The 23,962-nt window shown below is 39.5% G+C and overlaps 1 protein-coding gene across 3 annotated transcripts in view; it reads right to left on the bottom strand.

Moving 5' to 3' along the window:
- The window catches only part of gpr107 (G protein-coupled receptor 107), a 127,709-nt gene that overhangs the window by 56,584 nt on the left and 47,163 nt on the right, over positions 1-23,962 (bottom strand). For 2 of the 3 annotated variants that reach the window (XM_048613512.1, XM_020531225.2), the window contains exons 15-17: positions 13,591-13,640; positions 5,766-5,849; positions 1,202-1,323 (exon numbers count right to left, since the gene is read on the bottom strand). The exons of the other annotated variant lie outside the window; for it this stretch is intronic. In XM_048613512.1, coding sequence (XP_048469469.1) covers positions 1,202-1,323; positions 5,766-5,849; positions 13,591-13,640 — 256 coding nt within the window. The remainder of the gene's footprint in view (positions 1-1,201; positions 1,324-5,765; positions 5,850-13,590; positions 13,641-23,962) is intronic. 3 annotated transcript variants of the gene reach the window in all.

The raw sequence follows: 23,962 nt of genomic DNA, 5'->3' as shown, positions 1-23,962 counted from the left end.
TTTCTTTCCTATCCCCAGCTGTTACTCACCTCCACAGCTTCAAGGCTGACAATCTTCTTTAGGAGTGCAATTTTTACTGAGGTTTCATAGTTTTATGGTGATTGTGTGTTTATTTGACAGCTAGATACATAATACCACTGCGCAGGTATACACCAGTGTCTTCTTCCAGGTTTGCTTTTACAATATTGAACTTTTTCCACAGTTTTACCAGTTTCTCCACGTTTTTGTAAAACATCCAATTTTTAATTTTCACTCTGTAGCTTGCCTGCCCCTCCCTCTGCCCTGTGGCCTTCCCTTTAACAGCATTTTTAAAATTGGCAACCTTGCTTTGTCTGAAGTTGTTTTTTTTCTGGGAGGTAACCCTCCTCAGAGCGAAAGAGGAATTTGGCATTAATTTGTAAAATTCCACTTCATTTTGTACGACACAGAATTCACACAGGTGAACCATACATGTTAGTGTTATTAATGATGCCTGCACCACACCCAACTGACAAACAATAACCATCAGTTTCAAGGTGTAATTCTAGAAGTGGAAATCAGCACCTAATAATAACTTAATAATAATTAATTGGTTGATCACACATCATGTTGGGATCATCATATCAAATCAAAAAATGTTAGATTTCTGAAAGCTCCTAAATATACAGCTACAAAAATAGCCCAACCCAGTGACATTCTGGAAATAGGGTTAGAATTGAAACCTGTTTAGCCCGTGTAATCTCTTTACATACCATCATTCCCCTCTGTTCCCTCCCCAGTTGGAAAACACAGTGGAATTCACTTTGCATTATTACTTGTACTTGATATGAAAATCATGGCTTGTAAAGCTTCCCCTCCAAACATGACCCGTCTTCTTAAAACGAAATAAAACAAACTCTACTGGACCAAACTGGGGCACAACAATTCAAATTTGTTGTAATTATCTAAGATAAAATCAGTTTCACATTCATTGCTGCAGGAGCTAATAGCTTAAGTAAAGACTTTACGGACTTCAGTATCTCTAGCATCTCAAGTTTGTGGTGCACTGGCCTAGCTAAGTCCTTTTCACTCTGATCAATCATGACCACTATGCTGTGAAAGTAGAAGAAAAATTTTGCTCCATTCATTCTTTCTCCTGCTACCCCTAATCCTCACTCCAGAAATAACTATCCATAAACCAACAGTTTAGTCAAAAATAAAACTTTGAGCTGAAAGTACTTACACTTCATCCATCTCTACATCTTCCTCATTCTGAGGTAGTTGAAGGTAGGGATTGTCTGAAGCTGGTCGGAACTTATAGCCCGTCAAACAGAAGAACACAAGCGTGGCAAGTTCGTCCAGGAACTAAAATTAATAGAATCCTGATCAGAAAACAGTGATATGGATTTTTGGTACAACAATTCTTTCTAAAATTTTCACAACATAAAAAGGGGGAATTTATACTAAATGAAATCCATTTGCCAAAAATGCCTTTTTCACCCCTCAAACACTTAGGTCCCTTGATATAAAAAAAACTATGCAATACAAAGTAAGTGGTTCTCACTAACTGTATACAGTGTGGAGCTGGAGGAACACAGCAGGTCAGGCAGCATCAGGAGTTGGAAAGTCGATGCTTCAGGTTTAAATTCTTCATCGTGATGAAGGGTATAAACCCAAAATGTCAACTTTCCTGCTCCTCTGATGTTGCCTGACCTGCTGTGTTTCTCCAGCTCCACACTGACTCTGACTCCTGCATCTGCAGTTCTTGCTATCTTTCACTAACTCTGTTGCTAGATATGTTGTGTTCCTTAAATCTGTTGGAAAAAGCAGTTGGCCAGAAAGAGTAAACAGACAACTTTGGAAGAAGTCACTGGGACAAGCTAGTCAGTTTTAGTATACTCCAGTTATTAGTTAGATCTACAAACGTATAGCATCGATATGAACATATGAACAAGGAACTTAGAAAAGGTCACTTGGCTTTGAAGCCTGCACCATCACTCAATAAGATTGTGGCTGATCTGATTTTAACCTCAGCTGTATTCCTCATTCCATATATTCCTGATAACCTTTCAACAACTTGGTATTCAAGAATCTACCAACATCTGCCTTAAAAACACTTAAAAACCCTGCATCCATTGCATTTTGAAGAAGGGAATTCCAAAGAATTAGTAACAATCTCTTGGAAGATAACAATATCTCTTACCTAGTGTTAATATACTTAATCAGTCTTAAGCTAACGTAATTTGTTATTTTACAATAACCTTTTGTTACGTAAGTATGTGCCTCTTGTCAAAGAATGATGGAGCAGTCTTGATGGGCCAAATGGTCTAATTTGCTTCTAAACCTTATGGTCTTATGGACTTATTAGTGGTTATTACTTCACAGGAAGATGGTTGTAGTTGTTGGAGGTCAGTTATCTCAGTTGCAGGACATGTCTGCAGGAGCTCCTCAGAGTAGTGTCCTCTGGCCAACCATTTTCAGCTGCTTCATCAATGAAATCATAACGTCAGAAATGGGGATGTTTGCCGATGTTCAGCACCCTTCATGGCTCCTTATATACTGAAATAGTCCATAGTCAAATACAACAAGATCTGGACAATATCCAGGCTTGGACTGACAAGTGGCAAGTAACAATTAACATTCACGCCACAGAAATGCCAAGCAATGACCATCTCTAATATGAGACAACCTCACCATCAGCCCTTGACATTGATGGTGTTACCATCACTGAATCCCCTAACAACATCCTCGGAGTTACCATTGACCAGAAACTCAACTGTTCTCACCACATAAATACAGTGGCTATAAGATCAGGTCAGAGGTTAGGAAAACCAAAGTGCGTAACTCACATCCAAAGCCGGTCAACCATCTATAAGGCACAAGTCAGGAGTGTGATGGAATACACCCACTGGCCTGGATTAGTGCAGCTGCAATAATACTCAAGCAGCTTGACACCATACAGGACAATGCAGCTCATTTGATTGGCACTACATCCACAAGGATCTACCCCCTCCACCACTGACGTTCAATATCAGCAATATGCATGGTCTACCAGATGTGCTGCAGAAATTCACCAAGGTCCTTAGACAGGACTTTCTAAACCCATGACCCCTACCATCTAAGGGCAGCAGATACATGAAAACACCCATCACCTGTAAGTTCCCGTCCAAGCCACTCACTATCCTGACTTGGAAATATATTGCAGCTCCTTCAGTGTTGCTTTGTCAAAATTTTGAATTCCCTCCTTGACAGCATTGTGGGTCTACCTACAGCACACAGATTGCGTTCAAGGAGGCAGCTAATCACCACATTCTCAGGGGCAAATAGGGACAAGCAATAAATACTGGCTACCCAGAGATGTCCACATTCTTTGAGACAATTTTAAAAAATCTAATACTAGCAAGCCCCGTAGACTATTATTAGAAGAGTTTGGTGGGAGCATATTTACCTAAAGAAGACCCCATCACAACCAGGTGCCAGATGCTGATATTTCTTCCTTCTTCCCCAATGTTGTGCCCTCTAAGCTACAAGATTGAGGATCATCTTTAGGGCGTGACTTTTACTGAACTTCAATCATATGTTTTGTGATACTGCTTGAGCTGCCTCCATTACAATTATTTCAGCACAGGCCTGGGCCTAGGTTACCCAACCTCTTAATTTAAAAGGGTGGGCAAACCAGTCCCAAATTGGGAGACTTGGCAAGATAATTGTAGAAAACACCTGACTCTTCAAATAAAAAAAAAACGTCAAACAAAGGAAGTTATGTCATTTAGGGGAAATTGGACAGCTGGAAGAATGGCACAATGCCATAACAGAGATAAACTATGGGCATTCAAAGAATGAACATGACATTCATGACTTGCACTTCTGTTATCCAGGAATCTGTAAACTCAGGAAACATGATAGTCTCCCAAATGAAAAGGGTTTTCTCCCTCTGAAGGTGCACTATAGGTTCCAACCGCCTCATAAAACAGGACATGTTGCTTTGTCCCTGTGAGAAATATCAATTATAAGGGAAAGCTAATTTTGTAATTAAATGTACCATTAGAAATAAATTTAATTAAATTCAGAAAGACACTGCTTTCAGTAAAATGAGTAGATCCTACAGAATTAGTGATATAGAAAGTCATTATTTAAGGGCTGATTTCTAAATTAATCTAATTACGAAAGGACATAAAATTAGTTTAATATTCAAAATATGTTTCTCTTTCTACAATAGAAATGTATTTCAGTTTCAATGGTGTGTTACTGCATAATTACTCCAATGTCATCTAACAGTTTTTTAATAACATTTTCATGTTTGATATTTTCCAATCAATATGTTCAGAGCTGTTGTTACATACATTTGGAGCAGATGGGACTTGAACCCCTTCAGAACTGCTGCCTTGGACCACTATACCAGGGAAGACTGCCCAGAAATTACAGAATGAGTTGATAAATTATATAAACTGGCAAATTAATTTTAAAACTGAAAAGTGTAAAGTCATCATCTAGGATGGCAAACTGGACAAAAAATGTACTTCATGAATAATACCATAATAACCAATGAAGGAGGTGAAAAATATCTCAGAATCTTCATGGATTCAACATGGCCAGCAACTAATCAAATGAGCCAAACGAAATTGAACGATATCACCAGAACACAGCCAAGGAAGTTGCAATCAAAACTGACAAGTATGGGTCTCTTGTGATACAGTGACGGTATTCCTACCTCTGAGTCAGAAGGCCTGGGTTCATGTTCCACCTGCTCCAGAAATATGTGATAACAACTCTGAACAGGTTGATTAAAAATAACTCAAAACTGACAGTCCTCCAGTCAGACACCCTGAATACCCTGATAAAAACCGAAAGAACTACGGATGCTGTAAATCAGGAACAAAAACAGAAGTTGCTGGAAGCTTAGCAGGTCTGGCAGCAACTGTGAAGAAAAGATCAGAGTTGATGTTTCGGGTCCAATGACCCTTCCTGAATACCCTATCCAATTCAGTCAATAAAACACAGAAGAAAATCTGTAGGCAGCGCAAAGATCTCTGAGCTGGTCTCTCTGTGTCAAGGGTCTGAGTTAGGAGGAAAAACGTAGACTCTTCAGTCTTGATAGGAAGTTGGCTGGGAAATAACCCTGCTGAATCAAAGAAGAAACTATATATTATGGAAAAGGTAAAACAAACAAAAATGGAAATTACTGGAGAAAGTCAGCAGGTCTGTGGGAGAAAACAGTTAGCTTAAGTTACTTCAGAAGTATGGTCATGGGACCCAATTCTGTTTTCTCTCCACAAATGTTGCCAGATCTGTTGAGCTTTTCCAGTAAATTCTGGTTTTGTGTTTTTTCATATCTCCAGTATCCACAATTCTTTGTTTCATTTATGAGAGAGGTGAATCTAGATAGAGAGTATGAAAAAATAGGGAATCAAACTAATAAAAATCTAATTTAAGACATGCATCAGCAACAAGTGTATCACACAGAGCACTCAATAAATGGAATGGATAGACAAGCAAATCTAAGAACGTTTGAGATCATTGAATAAAGAATCGAATGTTACTCTATTTGCTTTTTAGGATGTTTCTAGATGGATAAAGATTGGCCATATGTGCTGTAATCATCTTCCAAAACAGCAGTAAGACACAATATGATATCACCACCTTCTTCACACTTCCTTTCTCTCTTGACACAATGGAAATCCTGTACAGTATTACAAAACTAATCAATTTTCTAGATTTTAATTGAATTAGAACTCCATGACTAAGTTATCTTTATTTCTGCACAGATTACAGCAAGATTACAATAAATAAATGGTGAGTATACTCACCTGATAGAGCCATTTCCACTGGAAAGGCACAATGATTTTGATCAGAATTGCTATGATCCGTGTAAAATAAATGTAACACACAATCTGAAACACAAAGAAGCAAATTTGCATTTAAAGAATATCAATATGACAGACAAACTTAGCTGAATGTGTTCCTCATTTAAATGCTATTTATCACTTAAATTAACTAGTGGGAACTATTATGATAAAATGGGGTACCACAGGAATACCAAAGAAATGAGTTATGGGATTCTCTGAAATTAATAATCTAAAAACGTTAAACATATGATGTATGGGATCTCGATTCAAAACATTAAAAGTTTAATTAGGTACTAGAGTTACTGTGTCAGCTGCTGAATGCATTGCCCAGTTTACAGTTTTACAGCTGTGTCCTTCAAAACTCATCACTCTAAATGTGAACTCAGTTCAATGGGGAATAGTTGATTTCAGTTGGGCAGGTACTGCAGCTACTAGAATAGACTGCAGTACCTGAGTCCTAAGTAGAAATAAATCACTTAAATACCTGCTTCTGATTATTATCCAGTAGTCCCCAACTGAAGAGAGCACACGGGTAGTCATTAGTTAAAAAATGAGCAAAGTTCATGGTTGAGTACACTGCTGACATTCATTTTTGAGACTCAATTGTCCAGGACAATTACTTGAACGTGATATTGTTAAACTGATGCCTCTAAAGATTTCCATTGTGAATGTATACTTTTGAGTGAGGGAAGATAAAAAGGGTGTAACCTGTCAGACAAATTAAGAATGGTAAACCAACTAAAGGACCTTAACCTGGTATATACTGTTAACTAACATACAGAGATCCATTTTCACCAGAGCAACGTTCTTTTTTCGTTTTCATTATACCTGGAGCTCTCTATTCCTGCAAAGCAACTTAAAAGATGGAAAGTAAATTAAAGGTCACAATTTTTAAAATCCTATTAATCTCTCAAACCAGTCTTCTTGGTCCAGGAATCTATTTAATGGGTAAAACCTCTAGAGAAGCAAGGATGCAGACATTTATACTTGGGAGTGGGCTTAATGATCTTCATAGAATTAGTTAATTAAAACACATTTTAATATCAGTCTTACAGAACTTATATGTAGAGCTTATAGCAGCTGTGTGGATGAGTAAGGTTGGATGGGCATATGTCCTATTTTCATCACTTATAGTTTGTAAGGTCTTCATTTTGGGTTTAAAGTTTGTAAGGGCAATAGTGCAGCATCTCAGAGAAGGAGAACACAAGAGTAATTCATATTATTTGACTTTTAGGGAAATTGAAATGTGCAGATTAAAAGGGTAAGGCACAGAACCCTATATGGGAAGTCGGCGCTAGGGACCAGAATGTGTGCAGGATCTGTCTCTGGCTGCAGTTCCTGGAAGTCCAAGTTTCAAAGCTGAAGCAGTGTCTGGGGACACTGTGGAGCATCTGTGAGGCTTAGAGCATTGTGGACAGCATATAGGAGTGGTGACTGTGCAGGTAAACACTCCACAGGCAGGGAGGGAATGGAAGACCACCAGGCAGAGTAAGAGGATGAGGCAGGAATTGAAAAAATCCCCTGTGGCTACTCTCCTGCAAAACAGATATACTGCTTTGGATACAGTTCGGGGGACGGTCTCAACGGAAAGTAACAACAGCCAAATTTGTTGCACCAGAGTTGGCCCAGCTGCACACCAAAGGAGGAATAAGCATAGGAAGGCTACAGAAATGGGGGATTCAATCACAGTCATACAGCACAGAAGCAGACACTTCGGTCCAACTAGTCCACGCAGACCAAGTTTTCCAAACTAAACTAGTCCCACTTGCCTGCATTTGGCCCACATGGGAAGGTTTGAATTAAAATGGCAAGGAATTGGGAATCTATGCAAGGAAACAGAGAAGAGCAAAACAGGCCAAAAACAAAACAGAATAGGAAATAAGAAAAGTGATAAGCAGAGAATTGAAGGGTAGAAATCAAAAGGGGCCACAGAGGAAAATCATGCAAGCAAGTCTAAGGGGTGGCATGGTGGATCAGCGGGTAGCACTGCTGCCTCACAGTGCCAGGAATCCAGGATCGATTCCACCCTTAGACAACTCTGTGGGGAGTTTGCACATTCTCCAGTGTCTGCGTTTGTTTCTTCTGGGTACTTTGGTTTCCTCTCATAGTCCAAAGATCTGCAGTTTAAGTGGACTGTCCATGCAAAATTGTTCATAGTATCTAGAGATGTGTAGGCTAGATGGATTAGCCATAGGAAACTCAGGATTATAGGGATAAGGTGGGGGGTGGGGTCTGGGTCAGATGCTCTTCGGTGGGGTCAGTATGGATTTGATGGGCTGAATGGCCTGCTTCCATCATGTAGGGATTCTATGATTCTATGACTAAGAATGTTAAAACACAAGCCTCAAGGCTGTGTGTCTTAATGCACGGTGCATAGGCAATACGATGAAATAGTAATGTAAATAGATATAAGTGGGAATTATATAGTTTGGGTTAGTTGAAATATGGCTGCAGGGGTCCAGAGAGGGATCTGAATGTCATTCCCACATTCCAGGAGTTGTAGCTTGAAGGGTATTCAGTTTTTATGGAGGACAGACAAAAAGGAGGTGGGGTAGCATTGCTGGTTAAAGAGCAATAACGCAACAGTGAGGAAGGATATTAGCTCTGGTAAAGTGGAATCTATATGGGAAGAGTTTAGAAACGCCAAGGGCCAGAAAACAATAGTAGGGGTTGTATACAGGCCCTCAAACTGTAGTGGCGATGTTGCGGAAGCCATTAAACAGGTAATTAGAAACACAAGCAATATAGGTAGCTATAATTATGAGTAATTTAACCTGCGTACAGATTGGGCAAATCAAATCAGTAAAAATACCAATAAGGAGGAATCCCTGGAGTGCGCATAGTATGGTTTTCTAGACCATTACATTGAGGAAGCAACTAGAGAACTGGATATTGTGTCATGAGAAAGAAATTAGCAATTTGCCTGTGTAGGGCCTCCCGAGAAAAGTGACCATAATACGATAGAATTCTTCCTTAAGATGGAGGGTGATATGGATAATTCTGAGACTAGGGTCCTGAATCTCAAAAAAGGAAACTACGATGGGTGAGGTGTGAGCTGGCGATGATAAACTGGGGAATGTTACTTCAAGGGATGGCGGAAGTTAGGCAATGACAAACATTTAAAGAACACATGGACAAACTGCGATAATTGTTTATTTCTGTCTGACATAAAAATAAAATGGGAAGATAGGCTGACTATAGCTAATAAGGGAAATTAGGGATAGTATTAGATACAAAGGAAGGCAAATACAAATTGACCAAAAAAAAGCAGACCTGAAGATTGGGAATTGTTTAGATTTCACCAAAGGAGGTCAAAAAGATTGATTAATAAACATTAAGTATAATATGAGAGTAAACTTGTGGGCAATATACAAACTGATTGTAAACACTTCTATAGATATGAGTTCATCATCGCCAGCTCACACCTCACCCATCGTAGTTTCCTTTTTTGAGATATGAGAAGAGTAAAAGATCAGAGAAGACAAATGTTGGTCCCTTACAATCAGAAACAAAGTAGTTATAATAGGGGAGCAAAGAGATGGCAGAGCAATTAAACATATACTTTGGTTCTACCTTCACAAAGAGGACACAAATAACATCCAAGAAATGTTGGGAAACATGGGATCTAATGAGAGGGAGGACCTTTATGAAAAGTACTAGTAGATAAATGGTTTTGGGAAAATTGATGGAATTAAAAGGTCAATAAATCCCAGGGTCCAATAATTTACATCCCAGAGCACTTAAAGAATTAGCCCTAGAAATAACGGATGCATTGGCGGTCATCCTTCAAGATTATATAGACTCTGGAAAAGTTCCAATGGATTGGAGGATAGCTAGTACAACCCCAATATTTAAAAAAATGGAGGCAGAGAAAAACAGGGAATTAAAGACTCTTTAGCATGACACTGGTAGTAGGGAAAGGTTTAATAACACAGCATTTGGAAAACAGTGACAGGATTGGACAGAATCCAGCATGGATTTTTCAAAGGTGAAGTCTTGTTTGACAAATCTGCTGGAGTTTTTCAAGGATATAACTCGTAGAGTTGATAACAGATGTGGTGTAGATGGATATCCAGAAGATTTTCAATAACGTTCCACATATGAGATTAGCATGTAAAAGTAAAACATGTGGGTTTGGAGTAGTGTACTAAGATGGCGAGAGAACTTGTTGGCAGACATAAAATAAAAAGAGTAGAAATAAATGGATTTGAGTGATTAGTGTGGTATGCAGGGATCAGTGCTCGGACTACAGTTATTCACAAGATGAATTAATTATTTAGATGAGATAACAAAATGTAACATCTCCAAGTTTGCAGACAACACAAAGCAGGTTAGGAGGGTGAGCTGTGATGAAGATGCAGAGTGTGATACTGATAAACTTCTGTGTGACTTGGGCAAATTGAGTGAGTGGTCAAATGCATGGCAGATGAAGTATAATGTGGATAAAGAAGAGTTTATCCACTTTGAGAGCAAAACAGGAAGGTGGACTATTATCTGATTGGTGACAGATTGGGAAAAGGGAAAGTGCAATGAGACCTGGGTGTCCTTGCATACCAGTCACTGAAAAGTAAGAAGCAGGTGCAGCACGCAGTGAAGGTGGCAAATGGTATGTTGACCTTCAAAGGTGAAAGGATTTGAGAAAGAGCAGGGATGTCATGCAACAATTGTACAGCAACTTGGTGACATCACACTTGGAGTATTGAGTGTCATTTTGAAAAAGGATGTTCTAGCTTTGGAGGGAATGGCAGTCTGATTCCTGGGATGGCAGGACTGATGTATGAAGAGCGACTGGATTACTTAGGTCTACATTCATCGGAGTCATAATAAAAACCTATAAAATTCTAACAGGACCAGAAAATGTAAATACAGGAAGGATGTTCCTGATGACTGGGGAGTCCAGAATCAGCAGTCACAGTCTAAGAAGATAGGGTAGGCTATTTAGATGAGATATGGAGAAATTTCTTCACCAAGAAAGTGGTGAGCCTGTGGAATTCTCTGCCACAGAAAGTAGTTGAGGCCAAAACATTAAATTTTTTCAAGTAGTAGTTAGGGCTAAAAGAATCAAAAGGCATGGGGGAAAATAAGAGATTAATGTGCAAGATTAAAGCACATGGGACTGGGGGAAGTGTATCGAGATAGATGGGAAACTGGCTGGCAGAGAGGAAACAAAGAGTAGGAATTAATGGGTCCTTTTCAAATTGGCAGGCAGTAACTAGTGAGGTGCCACAGGGATCGAATAGCTGGAGTCCCAGCTGCACAATATATATCAATGATTTGGATGGGGGAACAAAATGTAACATCTCCAAGTTTGCAGATGATACCAAGTTTGCAGGGAGGGTGAACTGTGACAAGGATGCAGAGATCCTTCAGCACAATCTCGAAAGGTTGGGTGAGTGGGCAAATCACTGGCAGATGCAGTATAATTTAGATAAATGTGAGGTTATTCACTTCGGAAGCAAAATCTAGAAGGCAGATTAATACCTGATTGGCTGTAAATTGGGAGATGAGCGTGCAGTGGAACCTGGGCGTCCTTGTGCACCAGTCGCTGATGGTAAGCATGCAGGTGCAGCAGGTAGCAGGCGGTAAGGAAGGAAAATTGTATGTTGGCCTTCATTGCAAGTGGTTTTGAGAATAGAAACAGGGATGTGTTGTAGCAGTTACACAGGGCCTTGGTGAGACCACACCTGGAATACTGCATGCAGTTTTGGTCTTCTGTTCTGAGGAAGGATGCTCTTGCTCTCAAGGGAGTGCAGCGAAGGTTTACCAGGCTGATTCCGGGGATGGCAGGACTGACTAGGTTGGGATTGTTTTCGCGAGTTCAGATGAATGAGGTGGGGGGGAATCTCATAGAGACTTATAAAATTCTAACAGGACTAGACAGGGTAGATGCAGGGATGATGTTCCCAATGGTGGATGTGTCCACAGCAAAGGCTCACAGCATGAGGATTCGGGGTAGTTGAGGAGACATTTCTTCACCCAAAGTGTGGTGAGCCTGTGGAATTCATTACCATAGAAAGTAATTGATGCCAAAACCCTTGGGGCGAATGAGATCAAAGACTATGGAGAGGAAGCAGGATTAGACTACTGAGTTGGACAATCAGCCATGATCGTGAAGAATGGCGGAGCAGGTTTGAAGAGCGGAAAGTTTCTATGTAAAAGTAGTAACAGGGTATTGAGATGAAAGATCAGCGACAATCGTACCTAATGGTGGAGTAGGCTTGAAGGGCTGAATGGCATACTTCTGCACCTATTTTTTGTGTTTCTATATTAAGCAGCACTATTACACCAGTAATAGATGCAAAAATAAAGCAGCTTAGAATGTGCAACAGTAACCCAAATACCATAAATTCCAGTCCCAGTCAGCAAGCAAATTCCACGGGGATCTAGCTGCCTTACAATACAAAGAACTGTGTTGAAACAGCTGGGCATTTAGAGGAAGAAATTGAGGCCATTTGGCTCAAACAGATGTTTGTAAAGACCTAAACAATTGATCTGAAATCTAAAACACTGGGATAAATGTTAGGTTTGAGGTTGGAGGTGGGGGGAGGTGGGATTGTGTGATCTGAAAAAGGTATATGAGTTGAGTTGGTAGGGATAGACAGACAGAAAGGAAAGAGAGAAACCAATGCAAGTTATTTAAACATGTTTAAAATTTCAAAGAAGAATCCAACTCTCCTTAAATTCGCCTGTTTCCAGTTTTAATCGACATGGGATGAGGGACATGATGAACCCGTTCTTAAGAGGTGCATTGGTCACTGAGACCTTTTAAAGGGGCTGTGTGCCATTATTTTAACAAGGTTTGAATTTCTTACTGTGGTCATTCAGGTTTCTCAGGCCACGGGAAGCCTTGCAACTAAGAGATACTGATTCCAAAACGTTAAGTGCTTTTACAGCCAAGAAAAGCAGGAGCGTTTCCACCAGGTACAGCAATCTACCCTGTAAATGCCTCCAATCTCCAAGAACGTCCCTAATTCCAGCTTTCCCCACCAATGACTCACCCCTCACAATCAGTCAGCCTCCCACTCATCCCATCCTCAACTACACTTAGTTGCTCATCATAGAGTAATAGAGGCATACAGCATGGAAACAGGCTCTTCGACCCAACTTGTCCATGCTGACCAGGTTTCCTAAACTGAACCAGTCCCATTTGTTTGCACTTGGCCCATATCCCTCTAAACCCTTCTATCCACGTACTGGTACAAATGTCTTTTATTTGTTGTAATTGTACCCATTTCTACCACTTCCTGTGGCAGCTCGTTCTGTTCACGCATCACGTTCTGCATGAAAAAACTGATCCCCAGGTCCCTTTTAAATCCTACCCTTTCACCTTAAAAACTTATGGCCTCTAGTTTTGGACTCCCCTAACCGTGGGGAAAGTACTTGGCTATTCACCTTATCCATGCCCCTCATTATTTTATAAACTACTATAAGGTCACCCCTCAGCTTCCTATGCTCTGGAGGGGGAAAGCCCCATCCTATCCAGCCTCTGCTTATAACTCAAACCTTCCAGTCTTGGTAAAATCCTTGTAAATCTTTTTTGTACCCTTTCCAGATTAATAACATCAATCAGCTGTAACTTATTCTTGATTCTTCTTTTCCTGACAGGCAGCCAAAATCATCAATTGGGGTAGCAACCTGGAAAAATACCCTGCATTTCTAAGTTTCCCCAACCATCGTTCCTGCCCCAGTAAACATTGAGGCCACGGAGCACTGTTTTTATTCGATTGCTTACCCTGGCAACATTGTTTCCCTTTGATCATTTCAAGAGAAAAAAACTTCAACCTACCATAACATAATAATGTCTGAATAGCTTCAGTTTCGCCAAGTTAACTGCAGCTGTAAGAAAACAGAGGGGTAAGAAGTAACGGGATTTTAACAGGAATTAACAGAGTCAAAGCAAAACTTCTAACATGACATTCCTTACATTTTGTACATCCACCAATTTACGTGGTTTGTTTTGCAAGCCACCATTCTGCCTTGATTATGTTTTCCAAGAAATCCAGCTTTATAGCAAAATATATCATTAAAGCTAGCTAAAGTAGGAGAAAAGGTGTGATAAATCATTGATTCTGAACACCCATGAATTGTAGAAGGAAGGAAGACAGATGGCAAGGAATTCTTTGGTTTCAGAGTTAGAGAGGCTGGTTTTTCAATCCATTTCATTCCATTCCCTTAATCTATGCCCGTAACTCTGCAAGTTGATTTGTCTCAAGTGTCCATCTAACTTCCTTATGAAATCACTGATCTTTCCTCTTCCTTCATCCTCAAAGGTAGTGTGGTCCAGACCTTGACCACACATTGATTAAAAAAAATCTCACACCTTTCCCTTGCATCTGTTGTTCTCAAATCGGTGTCCCCTAGTTATCGCACAATTAGCTGATGGGAACAGATTTTCTTTGCCTACCTTACCTAAACCTTTCATAATGTTGATTATCTCAATCAAATCTCCCCTCAATCTCTTTTGCTCCAAGGAGAGCAACACCTGTGGGAAAGAATAAAATAGGGTAGGGTGCAGCGGAATGACAACTTCAATTTGTGTGATAATGCAAGAGCAACAGAGTCTGTAGTGCCTAGGTGAACAAAAGTGGAAATTCAGAGATGTATTATTCACAGAAGAACTAGCTGCAACTATAAACACAGGGAATAATGCAAGCTCTAAATCTATGCAAGTACAGGAAAACCTTAACCAATGCAAACACCTTAAGTTATAAGAGCATCAGAAGCATGCTTGTGTAATTCTGTGTGTGGCTCTATTGACTGTAACCCATGTAAACCATATCTTGTTTCTCCACTCAACAATGAGGAATTCAGAAGAGAAAAAAGGAAACAAATGGCCTGTCAGCCAGCGTATTTCAGGTTTTCTGTTCCACAGATGGTTGCGGCTGTTTGACAGGATGGTTAATAGGTTATAAGTCGGCAGGTGCTTAGCCTCTTACATTATTTGAAAACGAAGAGCTGCTCTGAGCTGTTCCCTGGGCAGCTGTGAACCATAGATAAGAGACTTTTAGGCAGAATATTCCAGCATTAAATAATAATGGCTGCTTAGTTCTGTTCATTCATGGCCTGCCACAAGGAGGCCCTCATTAAATTTTTGTACTGAGAAAGAATTCAATCTCCTCCTCCCAATTAATGCTTACTATTTAGACTTGCACACATGTATTGTAGCTTTTTGTTGCCAGAGGAGTTGCACACAGCATGTGCTGCCAGCTTCAGGAGATGAACAAGGAACAGTCTAGAATCAAATATGACAAAAGGTAGCCATTTGGCTCATCATATCTACATTAGTTCTTTAAAAGAAAATTAGTCCCATTCTTTTGCTTTTCTCCTCATTGCCCTGCAAATTCTTCCTTTTCAAGGAAATACCAATTCCCTTTCTCCCACAACAGACCAGTGAAATATGTGTGACAGAAGTAGAGATGCCACATATTTCTATTATATGTTGCAAACTGAAAGTCATACATATGGTTTAATCAGGGGCTAAGTTTAACACTATGGTAGATATATACTTAAAACTTTCATTTAACACCCAAATTCAGAACTATATGATTTGAACACAACACAGCATTTACATTAACAAAGAATGACTTTTCCAATGCATTCTACGAAGTGCATAGTATTACAGATCTAAATACAGTACAATAAACTGCAGAATTGATTAGTTTCCAAAACACTGTCAATTATAATTGAGAAGTGCACAAAACCAGCAGGAATTTCTTAAATTGTCAGTATACTTCCTGATGTTTTGCTTGGGTAGGTTTGATGTAATCCAACAGAGAGAGAGATGAAGTAGACTATTCTAACCGTTTAATTTAACCTGGCAAGTCTGGGCTGGTATCCAATTCCTTTAATAGAATGATTTTGTCAAAAGCAAGAATCCAGTTCTAATTTGAATAAAGCAGACTTAAAGTCTTGGAGATAGTAAAAACTGCCGATGCTGGAGTCTGAGATAACACAGTGTGGAGCTGCAGGAACACAGCAGGCCAGGCTGCATCAGATGAGCAGGAAAGCTGACGTTTCGGGTCGGGACTCTTCTTTAGAAAAAAGACTTAAAGTCTTGACTAGTTACACACTTGGAATACATGTTTTTACTGCAATGCATCACCATGTAAACCAACAACTTCAGGCACTGAATGCAATGTGTTCCAAACACTACATGCCACCAACTCGCTCAAATGCTTCATGTGCAAACAAATAATTGAGCATCCTACTTTTCAAATTGATTTACAGTTTTCTGTAAAATAAACTGCAACGTATCAGACCCGATTAGGCATGAACCCTATGTAAAAACCGTATCTTTTTATTTTTCTGTATTTTCGATGGAGACGGAAATAGGAAAAGGATTCAGCTAGCAACCAGTAGTTGCTTGGTCTGTGAATTTGTCATTGTCAATGACAATGTTGTGACTGGTTCCTAAGTAGGTGAACACTTTGTGGGTGTGAATCAGATAGGCAAGTGCCTTTGGACTTCTGAAGAGGGAGGTGGTGTATGTTTTACTACTTTAAAAAAAACACCTAGAGCCGAAAGAAAGCCCATTTATTTTCTCTCACCATTTGCTGTGAGCTGTGGCTATTCACCAATAAATCAGAAAGCTATCAGTTGGTAGTTTAAATCTTGCGCTAAATCAAGGGCAGGACTAGTTCTACTGTAGTAATGATGTCAGCAAGTTGAGCAGACCAGGGGTTAGAACCCTTGCTGATTTTTCTTTATTTTTATCATTTGTGGTTTGGAAGTTAATTACAGGTTTATTCTTGTTCAAAGAACCCTCTAGACATTTCTGGAGCTGCATTATGCTCAGACAGGTGTCAGATGCTGAATGCTAACTAGGGCCTCGGGCCTCAGGACTGAAAAAGGGTAATACCCAAAACATTGACTGCTCTTTTCCTCCAGATGCTGCCTGGCTTGCTGTGTTCTTCCAACCTCCTGTTTGTCTACCTGGATTCCAGCATCTGCAGTTTTTATGTGTCTAAAGAGAAACCAAAGTCTGAACTGATTTTTCAACTGTATTCAAGTCAAAAGGATTATGCCTGTGAAAGCTACAGCACAGAGGTTTGACTGGTCCCTGATTGTCCTCCCATTATCAATTTACTGAAAGTTCAGATAACAGAATCTCAGTTATAAGTATTATGCGAATATTCCTTGGATCGTACTGGAAGCTAGTTATATGCAACAATGGCTTCAGAAATAAAACAAGATATAATCCTATAAGCCTGAGATGGGGATCATGCAGTCTGCTTCAATGAACTGGCCAGTTATATCTCATTTATTTTATTGTTTTGATTTATCTCTTAACCACGTCTGTTTGTCTGTCTGTCTGCCTTTGAGAGAGAGTGGAAGTCAAGAATTGAAGAAAATTGGGTTTAAGTCCTAGACATTAATTAGATTACCTTGTGGTTTAATTTTGCTCTGATAAAGCTACTGCATTATTAATAAATTGTTAAATCTTTTGTTTAAGCTATAAATCTGGTATCTGGGTATTGGTTATTCACAAATTCTGGTACTGAATAATCAGAAATTCTGGTTAGGAACCATTGAGATTAATTTTGAGGGCCATTGAATGTGTTCATTTTACTGTGTTACAAATACAGGAATAGGGAGGCTGATTTGATTTGGCTGTCTGTCTTTCGTTTCAGCTGCCAGAAGAATTTTTTCTGGTATATCAAACCAAACAAAATTGACACTACCACTGTTTAAGTGGGGACTAAGGTTAACACGTCCCCTTAATATTTGCACAGTATCATTTTGACAAGTCTGCGAATCGTTTAAAGTCGATGAAATTATACTTTATGAATGAGCAAAACAAATGCAACAACCAAAACCACAGCTCAAGCAGAGTCCTCAGTTGTATTTTACCAACCAGTAACCACTGCCTCCAACCACTGTTGCTTTTATTCCTGCTTCCGATTGATGGCCTCAATAATGTAAGAGTTGAGCTGTCATTGATTTTTTGGTTCCTAATCACATACAATTCACTGGTCAAGCTGTTAGAATGCAAAAACATCAGCTTGATGTTTTAGAGACAAAGTTGAGATGTGAAGGGCAGCTGTCTGTCTTCTTGCTCTGTTCACAAGGTTTGTGTACTTTCCTGATCCACCCCTCAAAATGCTACAAGCTCTCTCGGAGTTTTTGTCAGCCTCATACTACATTGGTTGTGGATTGATATTCACAAACCAACTTGGCTTCTTGGCCTATCAGAAGAACTTACAGCTTTTCAGAATCATCCATGTTGGCACAGAGCATACCACTCCTTGTTTCACTCTCCACCAAGGATAGGAAGTGGCCTTGTGGCCATTAATCCAGAGACTTAGGTAATGTTCTGGGGACCCAGATTTGAATCCCACCGTGGCAGGAGGCGCAATTTGAATTTGATTTTAAAAAAGGCTAAATGCCCTCAATGCCATGGCTTTCTCTAGAGCAATTTACCACCCCAACTCATCAATTACTGGAATTCCAAGTTTGCAAATCCAGCAAGTTTGATTGAGTTGTTATACTCTTGTTTAAATTGAAAATACATGAATATCTAATGTGAATTTCAAGCCAGGAAGACTTAACAAGAAGAAGCTATCAAAAAGATATCCAGCATCCTTAGTATCAGCATCCACTGCAGTACATGGTCAAATAGAATGAGAATAACCCCTTATGCAGTTGTCTGATGTAGTTACATGACACTTAGTTGGATAACTTGCACAGACATTTATGTAAGCTAACACACAGGATGTAGAATAATGTAGTTGAGCTACTGACTGAGAAGATAGGCACTGACCTGTACTCACTCTGCTTGAAAAATGAAAGAAAGACAAACACTAAAATAGACACAGGTACACAGACACAGACAGATAAAGTGTAGAGAAAGACCAAAAACTAATACTCCAAATTCACAAAGGTTTTCACATTTCTGATACAAAGTTCATACAACTGGTATTGTAGTACGTGTATGAGGACGTACTGGGATGAGGAGATGCTTAAGCAAAATTCAAAAATAGGTCCTGAACCAAGTTATGAAATACTTTAGATGTACCGTTTTAAAAACCCTCTCATTCTCGTAAAAATAAATTTATAAGAGGTTACTGTAGAATTTATTGAAGCAATGAGGTGAAAGTCTCTTTCATCGTGGATAACACTAATAAAGAGGAAAGAGGATTAAGTAAATCATTTACACTTTTGGCATGGCTCGGTATAGTGCGGCTTGATTACCAGTGCAATTCTCCCATTAGAGTCAGAGACACAGAGATGTATGGCACAGAAACAGGCCCCTCGGTCCAATTCATCCTTGCTGACCAACTATCCTAAATTAATCTAGTCCTATTCGCCAGCAGTTGGCCCATATTTGTCTAAAACCTTCCTATCCATATATCCATCCAGATGCCTTTTGAATGTCCTAATTGTACCAGCCTCTACCATTTCCTCTGGCGGCTCATTCCATACACGCACCACCCTCTGCATGAAAAAGTTGCCCCTTGGGACCCTTTTAAATCTTTCCTCTCACCTTAAACCTATGCCCTCTAGTTTTGGACTCCCCTATCCTCAGGAAAAGGCCTTGGCTATTCATCCTATCCATGACCTCATGATTTTATAAACTTCTGTAACGTGACCCCTCAGTCTCCAACGCTCCAGGGAAAATAGCCCCAGTCTATTCAGCCTCTCCCGAGATCTCAAACCCTCCACATCTGGCATCATCCTTGTAAATCTTTTCTGAACCCTTTCAAGTTTCACAACATCCTTCCTATAGCAGGGAGACCAGAACTGCATGCAGTATTCCAAAAGTGACCTAACCAATGTCCTGTACAGCCACAACATGACCTCCCAACTCCAATACTCAATGCACTGACCATTAAAGGACCATCTACCTGCAACTCAATGTTCAAGGAACTATGAAGCTGCACTCCAAAGCCTCTTTGTTCAGTAACACTCCTAAAACCTTACCCATAAGTGTATAAGTCCTGCCCTGATTTCATAACACTAGTCTGTTGAAAAGGAAACGCTGTGACAGCTAGGAGGAGCTCAGAAATAAGATAGGTGTTTCCAACCCTAGATAATTTAACACACATATTACAGTGCTGTAGTAACCACCATAACAGACTCATTATGGAGCAGTAAGAAAGATTGGGACTTGAGGTGTACCAAAGAACAACAAGGACGGAGATTGCTTCACGCTTTCTGAAGAGAAAGGCAAAGGATAGCCTCTCCTCCACTGCCAACTTGAGGATTTATACAGCCTTGATGAAGCAGTAAAAACTAAGAAGTACTTCGCTTTGGCTTTACCAAAAATAATTTGACACTGGCCATGTAAGGGAAATATTCAGGCAAGCTTAGTCAAAGTGATAGAGGTAGGCTTTAAGAGGCACCTTAAAGGAAAAAGAATAGCCAATGAATCTATTTCCAGACATTCACCAACGATGGTCTATAGGCACAAAGTTTAAGGGAACAGCAGGCCTAGTTCTGGCAAGAACCAAAAGAATTCAACTCTTCTTTTTTATCTGGCGGCAACACTAAATTTTCTTTCCTTCCTCTCAGTCATACTGAGCTGTGCATTATCCTTGATCAAGGTTATACCCCAGTAACTTTGTTTACAAATCTCTCCCAGTGTCAATTCATAATCAGCAGCAGAGAAATCCAAAAAGAGACCTGGAGAAACCTGCTACTTGATTTTAATTTTTCTCTTGCAGGAAAGCACTAATTTCTAGACAGTGCCCAAGTTAGATTTGGAAATCACTGGACAGAGAACTGCAAGTATGAGTTATAGGATTAGATGTCTATTCCCTCTTTATATGCATGAATTCTGCAATGACAGCACTGTTCCTCTTTGAACCAGTATCACTACATTATTGAATTTAGGATGAAGAGTCCAAAAGAGAATCTAAACATTTGTAATTCACACAGGAAAGATTCGAAAAAATTAACTGGAGTTCATCCAAACATTAACAGAACCGTTGAAAATGTGGAGGCACCCAGGGATCATTGGTGTTTAATAAAAATCAATTTTGAACTTTATTTTTACAGGTCTGCCCAGCATTTGTGAATTCCCAGAGAAATGCAGATTATGGTGCAACAAGTCTGAGCACAAAGTTCTTCCCAGCAACGTGGATTCCTAATAGAGGAAACAAGCTATTGCTGTAGTTCTCTGCCTGCTGGATATACAAAGAATTTAAGTCAATTATATAGATAGTAAATACTCCAATTACATTGCTCAGCAATCTTAAACCTCAAGCTCAACAATGGCTGCAGCTACCAAGAACTCCAATTACCCAAAAGGTCATTTACAGAGTGCTCCAAATTTGAACTGCCTATTCTTGTACACTTTCTTATCTTCGGTCAAAATTCTGTGTCACTATTACTAAACTGCAATTTTTGAAAACTCTTGTTTTAGTTCCATTCTGATGAATCAAAGTTAATGGAATACCACTTCTTCTTTACTTGTTGCACTTTGATATGCCTCTCCTCACTCTATACAAAGAACAAATTTAATCAATAAAATCCATGGCACCCAATCCATTTCCAAACGGTTAATTGACCTTACCTGCCTTTCTGTCACCCACCATCAAATTCTTCTCTCTTTTAAACAGCCATTGTGTGTATTCATGACTAATCAATCATGAAAATAATAAGTTTATCCTTGAATGTTCCATCCGACCTACCTTATTAGACCATAAAACATAGAAGCAGAATTTGGCCATTTGGCCCCTTTGATCATGGCTGATGTGTTTCTCAACCCCATTCTCCTGACTTCTCCCCCTGTAATCCTTGACCCCTTATTAATCAAGAACCTGTCTACCTCGGTCTTTAATATACTCAATGATTTGGCCTCCATAGCCTTCTGCGGCAATGAGTTCCACAGATTAACTACTCTCTGGATGAATAAATTCCTCCTTATCTCAGTTCTGAAGGTTTGCCCCTTCACTCTGAGGGTGTGCGCTCGGGTACTAATCTCTCCTACTCATGGAAACATCTTGTCTACATCCATTCTATCCAGACCTCTCAGTATTTTGGAAGTTTCAATCAGATCCTCCCTCATCCTTCTGTACTCCATCGAGTACAGAACCAGAGTCTCATTATTAACTCCTAACCTTCCAATGCCAAATGCGTTTGTGGGATTGAACTATGTGGTACAATGAACAACTCATGGGGATACTTTTGTCCAGTTTCTACACCACTGACCTTTTCAAGACTACCTGTTTACAAATTTGCACCAATGCATGCTGTCAAGCGATGCTCACAAAGGAAATACACAAACCAGCACCACATTAAAAGCAAACAGTTATAGAAGTTCCCTTCGAAAGAAATAATCAGAGATTTCAGAAATATTTAGGCATCAAGACGCTAACAATCTTCATGTCCAACAGATTTCATTCAGTAAAAGGAGCTTTCACACATATTTGTTTTCAGTTTGAACAGAAAAACTACAATACGGTCTAATTGTACGCAACAATCTTGCAGGATCAGATGAATGTTTAAGATGTGCATATTACTTAGGTAGAAAGTAGTTTATTCCCTGTGGTGCTGTTTACAGATTCAGACTACTTCATGTACTTAGGGCTGCGAGAATGTGACATCAGGCATAAAGCAGTGTCTTGGCAGTATATCCATTTTTTGCAGGGTGAAGCCATCACCAACTTAATTGAGAAGGGGTTGGTCAAGATAAAGACTTCGTGTTTCAGACAAACTTTCTTTCCTATCAGAAATTTTTATGGAATGGTAGATGATGACAAGAAAAAAAAAATCAAATAGAAAGCACAAAAACAGACATCATTTGGGGCCTGGTCTTCACTGATATGTATTGAACTCCGCTGGGAAATGCATATATTTGGTTGTGATCAGTCAGACTGGCACATGTGGGTGAGGTACTGAAAGGTTCAGCAATCACTGACATGTCCAGAAAAAATGGTGGAGGAGCAGAGACACCACAAAAAAACTCAATGTGCTTTTAAATTATTGTATTATTTAAATTATATATTGTTATCTTTCAACTTTTATCAGAAAAGCGATCGCATTAAATCCCCTTCAATTAAATGCTCAGGCAGTAAGAGCTACATGCAATAAAAGAAAACAAATGCATATTTGCATCATGTCTTGGGTAGAAGGTGGTGCAGAACTGCATGAAAAAGTACCAGTTCTGTGAGAATCTCAGGCTACAATGGTTGATATAATGTAGCTGAATGCTGTATTAAGCAGAGGACTCGTGTGCAAAATATCTCTGCCTTTGGCACATGCCAAATAGCTTCAGACCTAATGATCACCTTTCAGGCAGAACATAGCAGCTGCAAGACAGAGTGACTGGAATTCTAACAGGCTGTGCTGTCTTCACAGAGACACCCTATCTGTAATATAATACTGACCGTTAATACCAGAAAGAAGATGCAGTAATTGCAGATCTACCCTAGGAACTGGCAGTCATTCAACCTCCCATGCCAGAAACAAATGCTTGAAATTGTTTACAAGTAGGCCTTACTCACAGGCCTTTGTGTTTGCTTTTATACAGACAATGATCAAAAGATAGCTACCAGAAAAGCCAGCAATGAAATTAAAAAATCCCAAATGATTTTCAGCACAGTTATGCCTTAATTTCCTCAATAGAAATTTAGCATACATTTTTAAGTACATCTTTGGCATTTGACTATAGTTGTCTGGGCTAGAACTACTATAAAATTTAAATATTATTAAGAATTTTTCTCCAGACTCGAGCATAATTCATATGGAAAGTGCTCTGCACCACACTGTGGTCAGATAGAACTTTCCAATTTCTCCACCCTGGTCCAGGTTCTGATGACAAATTCTAACACAGCACTGTGAGGTTGGCATCACTTCTCCAAAATTTCCATCTCTCTACTAAAGAAAATGAGGGAAATACTTGAGTTCCACAGCACACGAGAAAGAGAATGAACTGCAAAAGCTCACAATGACCAACAGGCTCTTGTCACAAGATCCAAAATTTAGGGTTGCTTAACAGTATAGCCCTGACAAGCTGTACTGAGAGGCAGTTGAAGGTTTTGAAATATTCTACGTGGTGAAATTTCAACAGCAGGAACTCTGAAGGGATTAGGAAATTCTATATGCAAAGAGGGAAAATATGAGCTGCAGCCATGCTGGACTACATCCAAAAACCTTTTAGAGATTTTCTGAAAACTTACATTGTTAATTAGCTGCTGGTGAAAGCTAAAGAAGAC

The sequence above is a fragment of the Rhincodon typus genome, chromosome 28 (assembly GCF_021869965.1).
Source record: "Rhincodon typus isolate 14 chromosome 28, sRhiTyp1.1, whole genome shotgun sequence".
Lineage (NCBI taxonomy): Eukaryota > Metazoa > Chordata > Chondrichthyes > Orectolobiformes > Rhincodontidae > Rhincodon > Rhincodon typus.
Note: the sequence above shows the minus strand (reverse complement) of the source record. Positions and strands in the feature narration are given on the sequence as shown.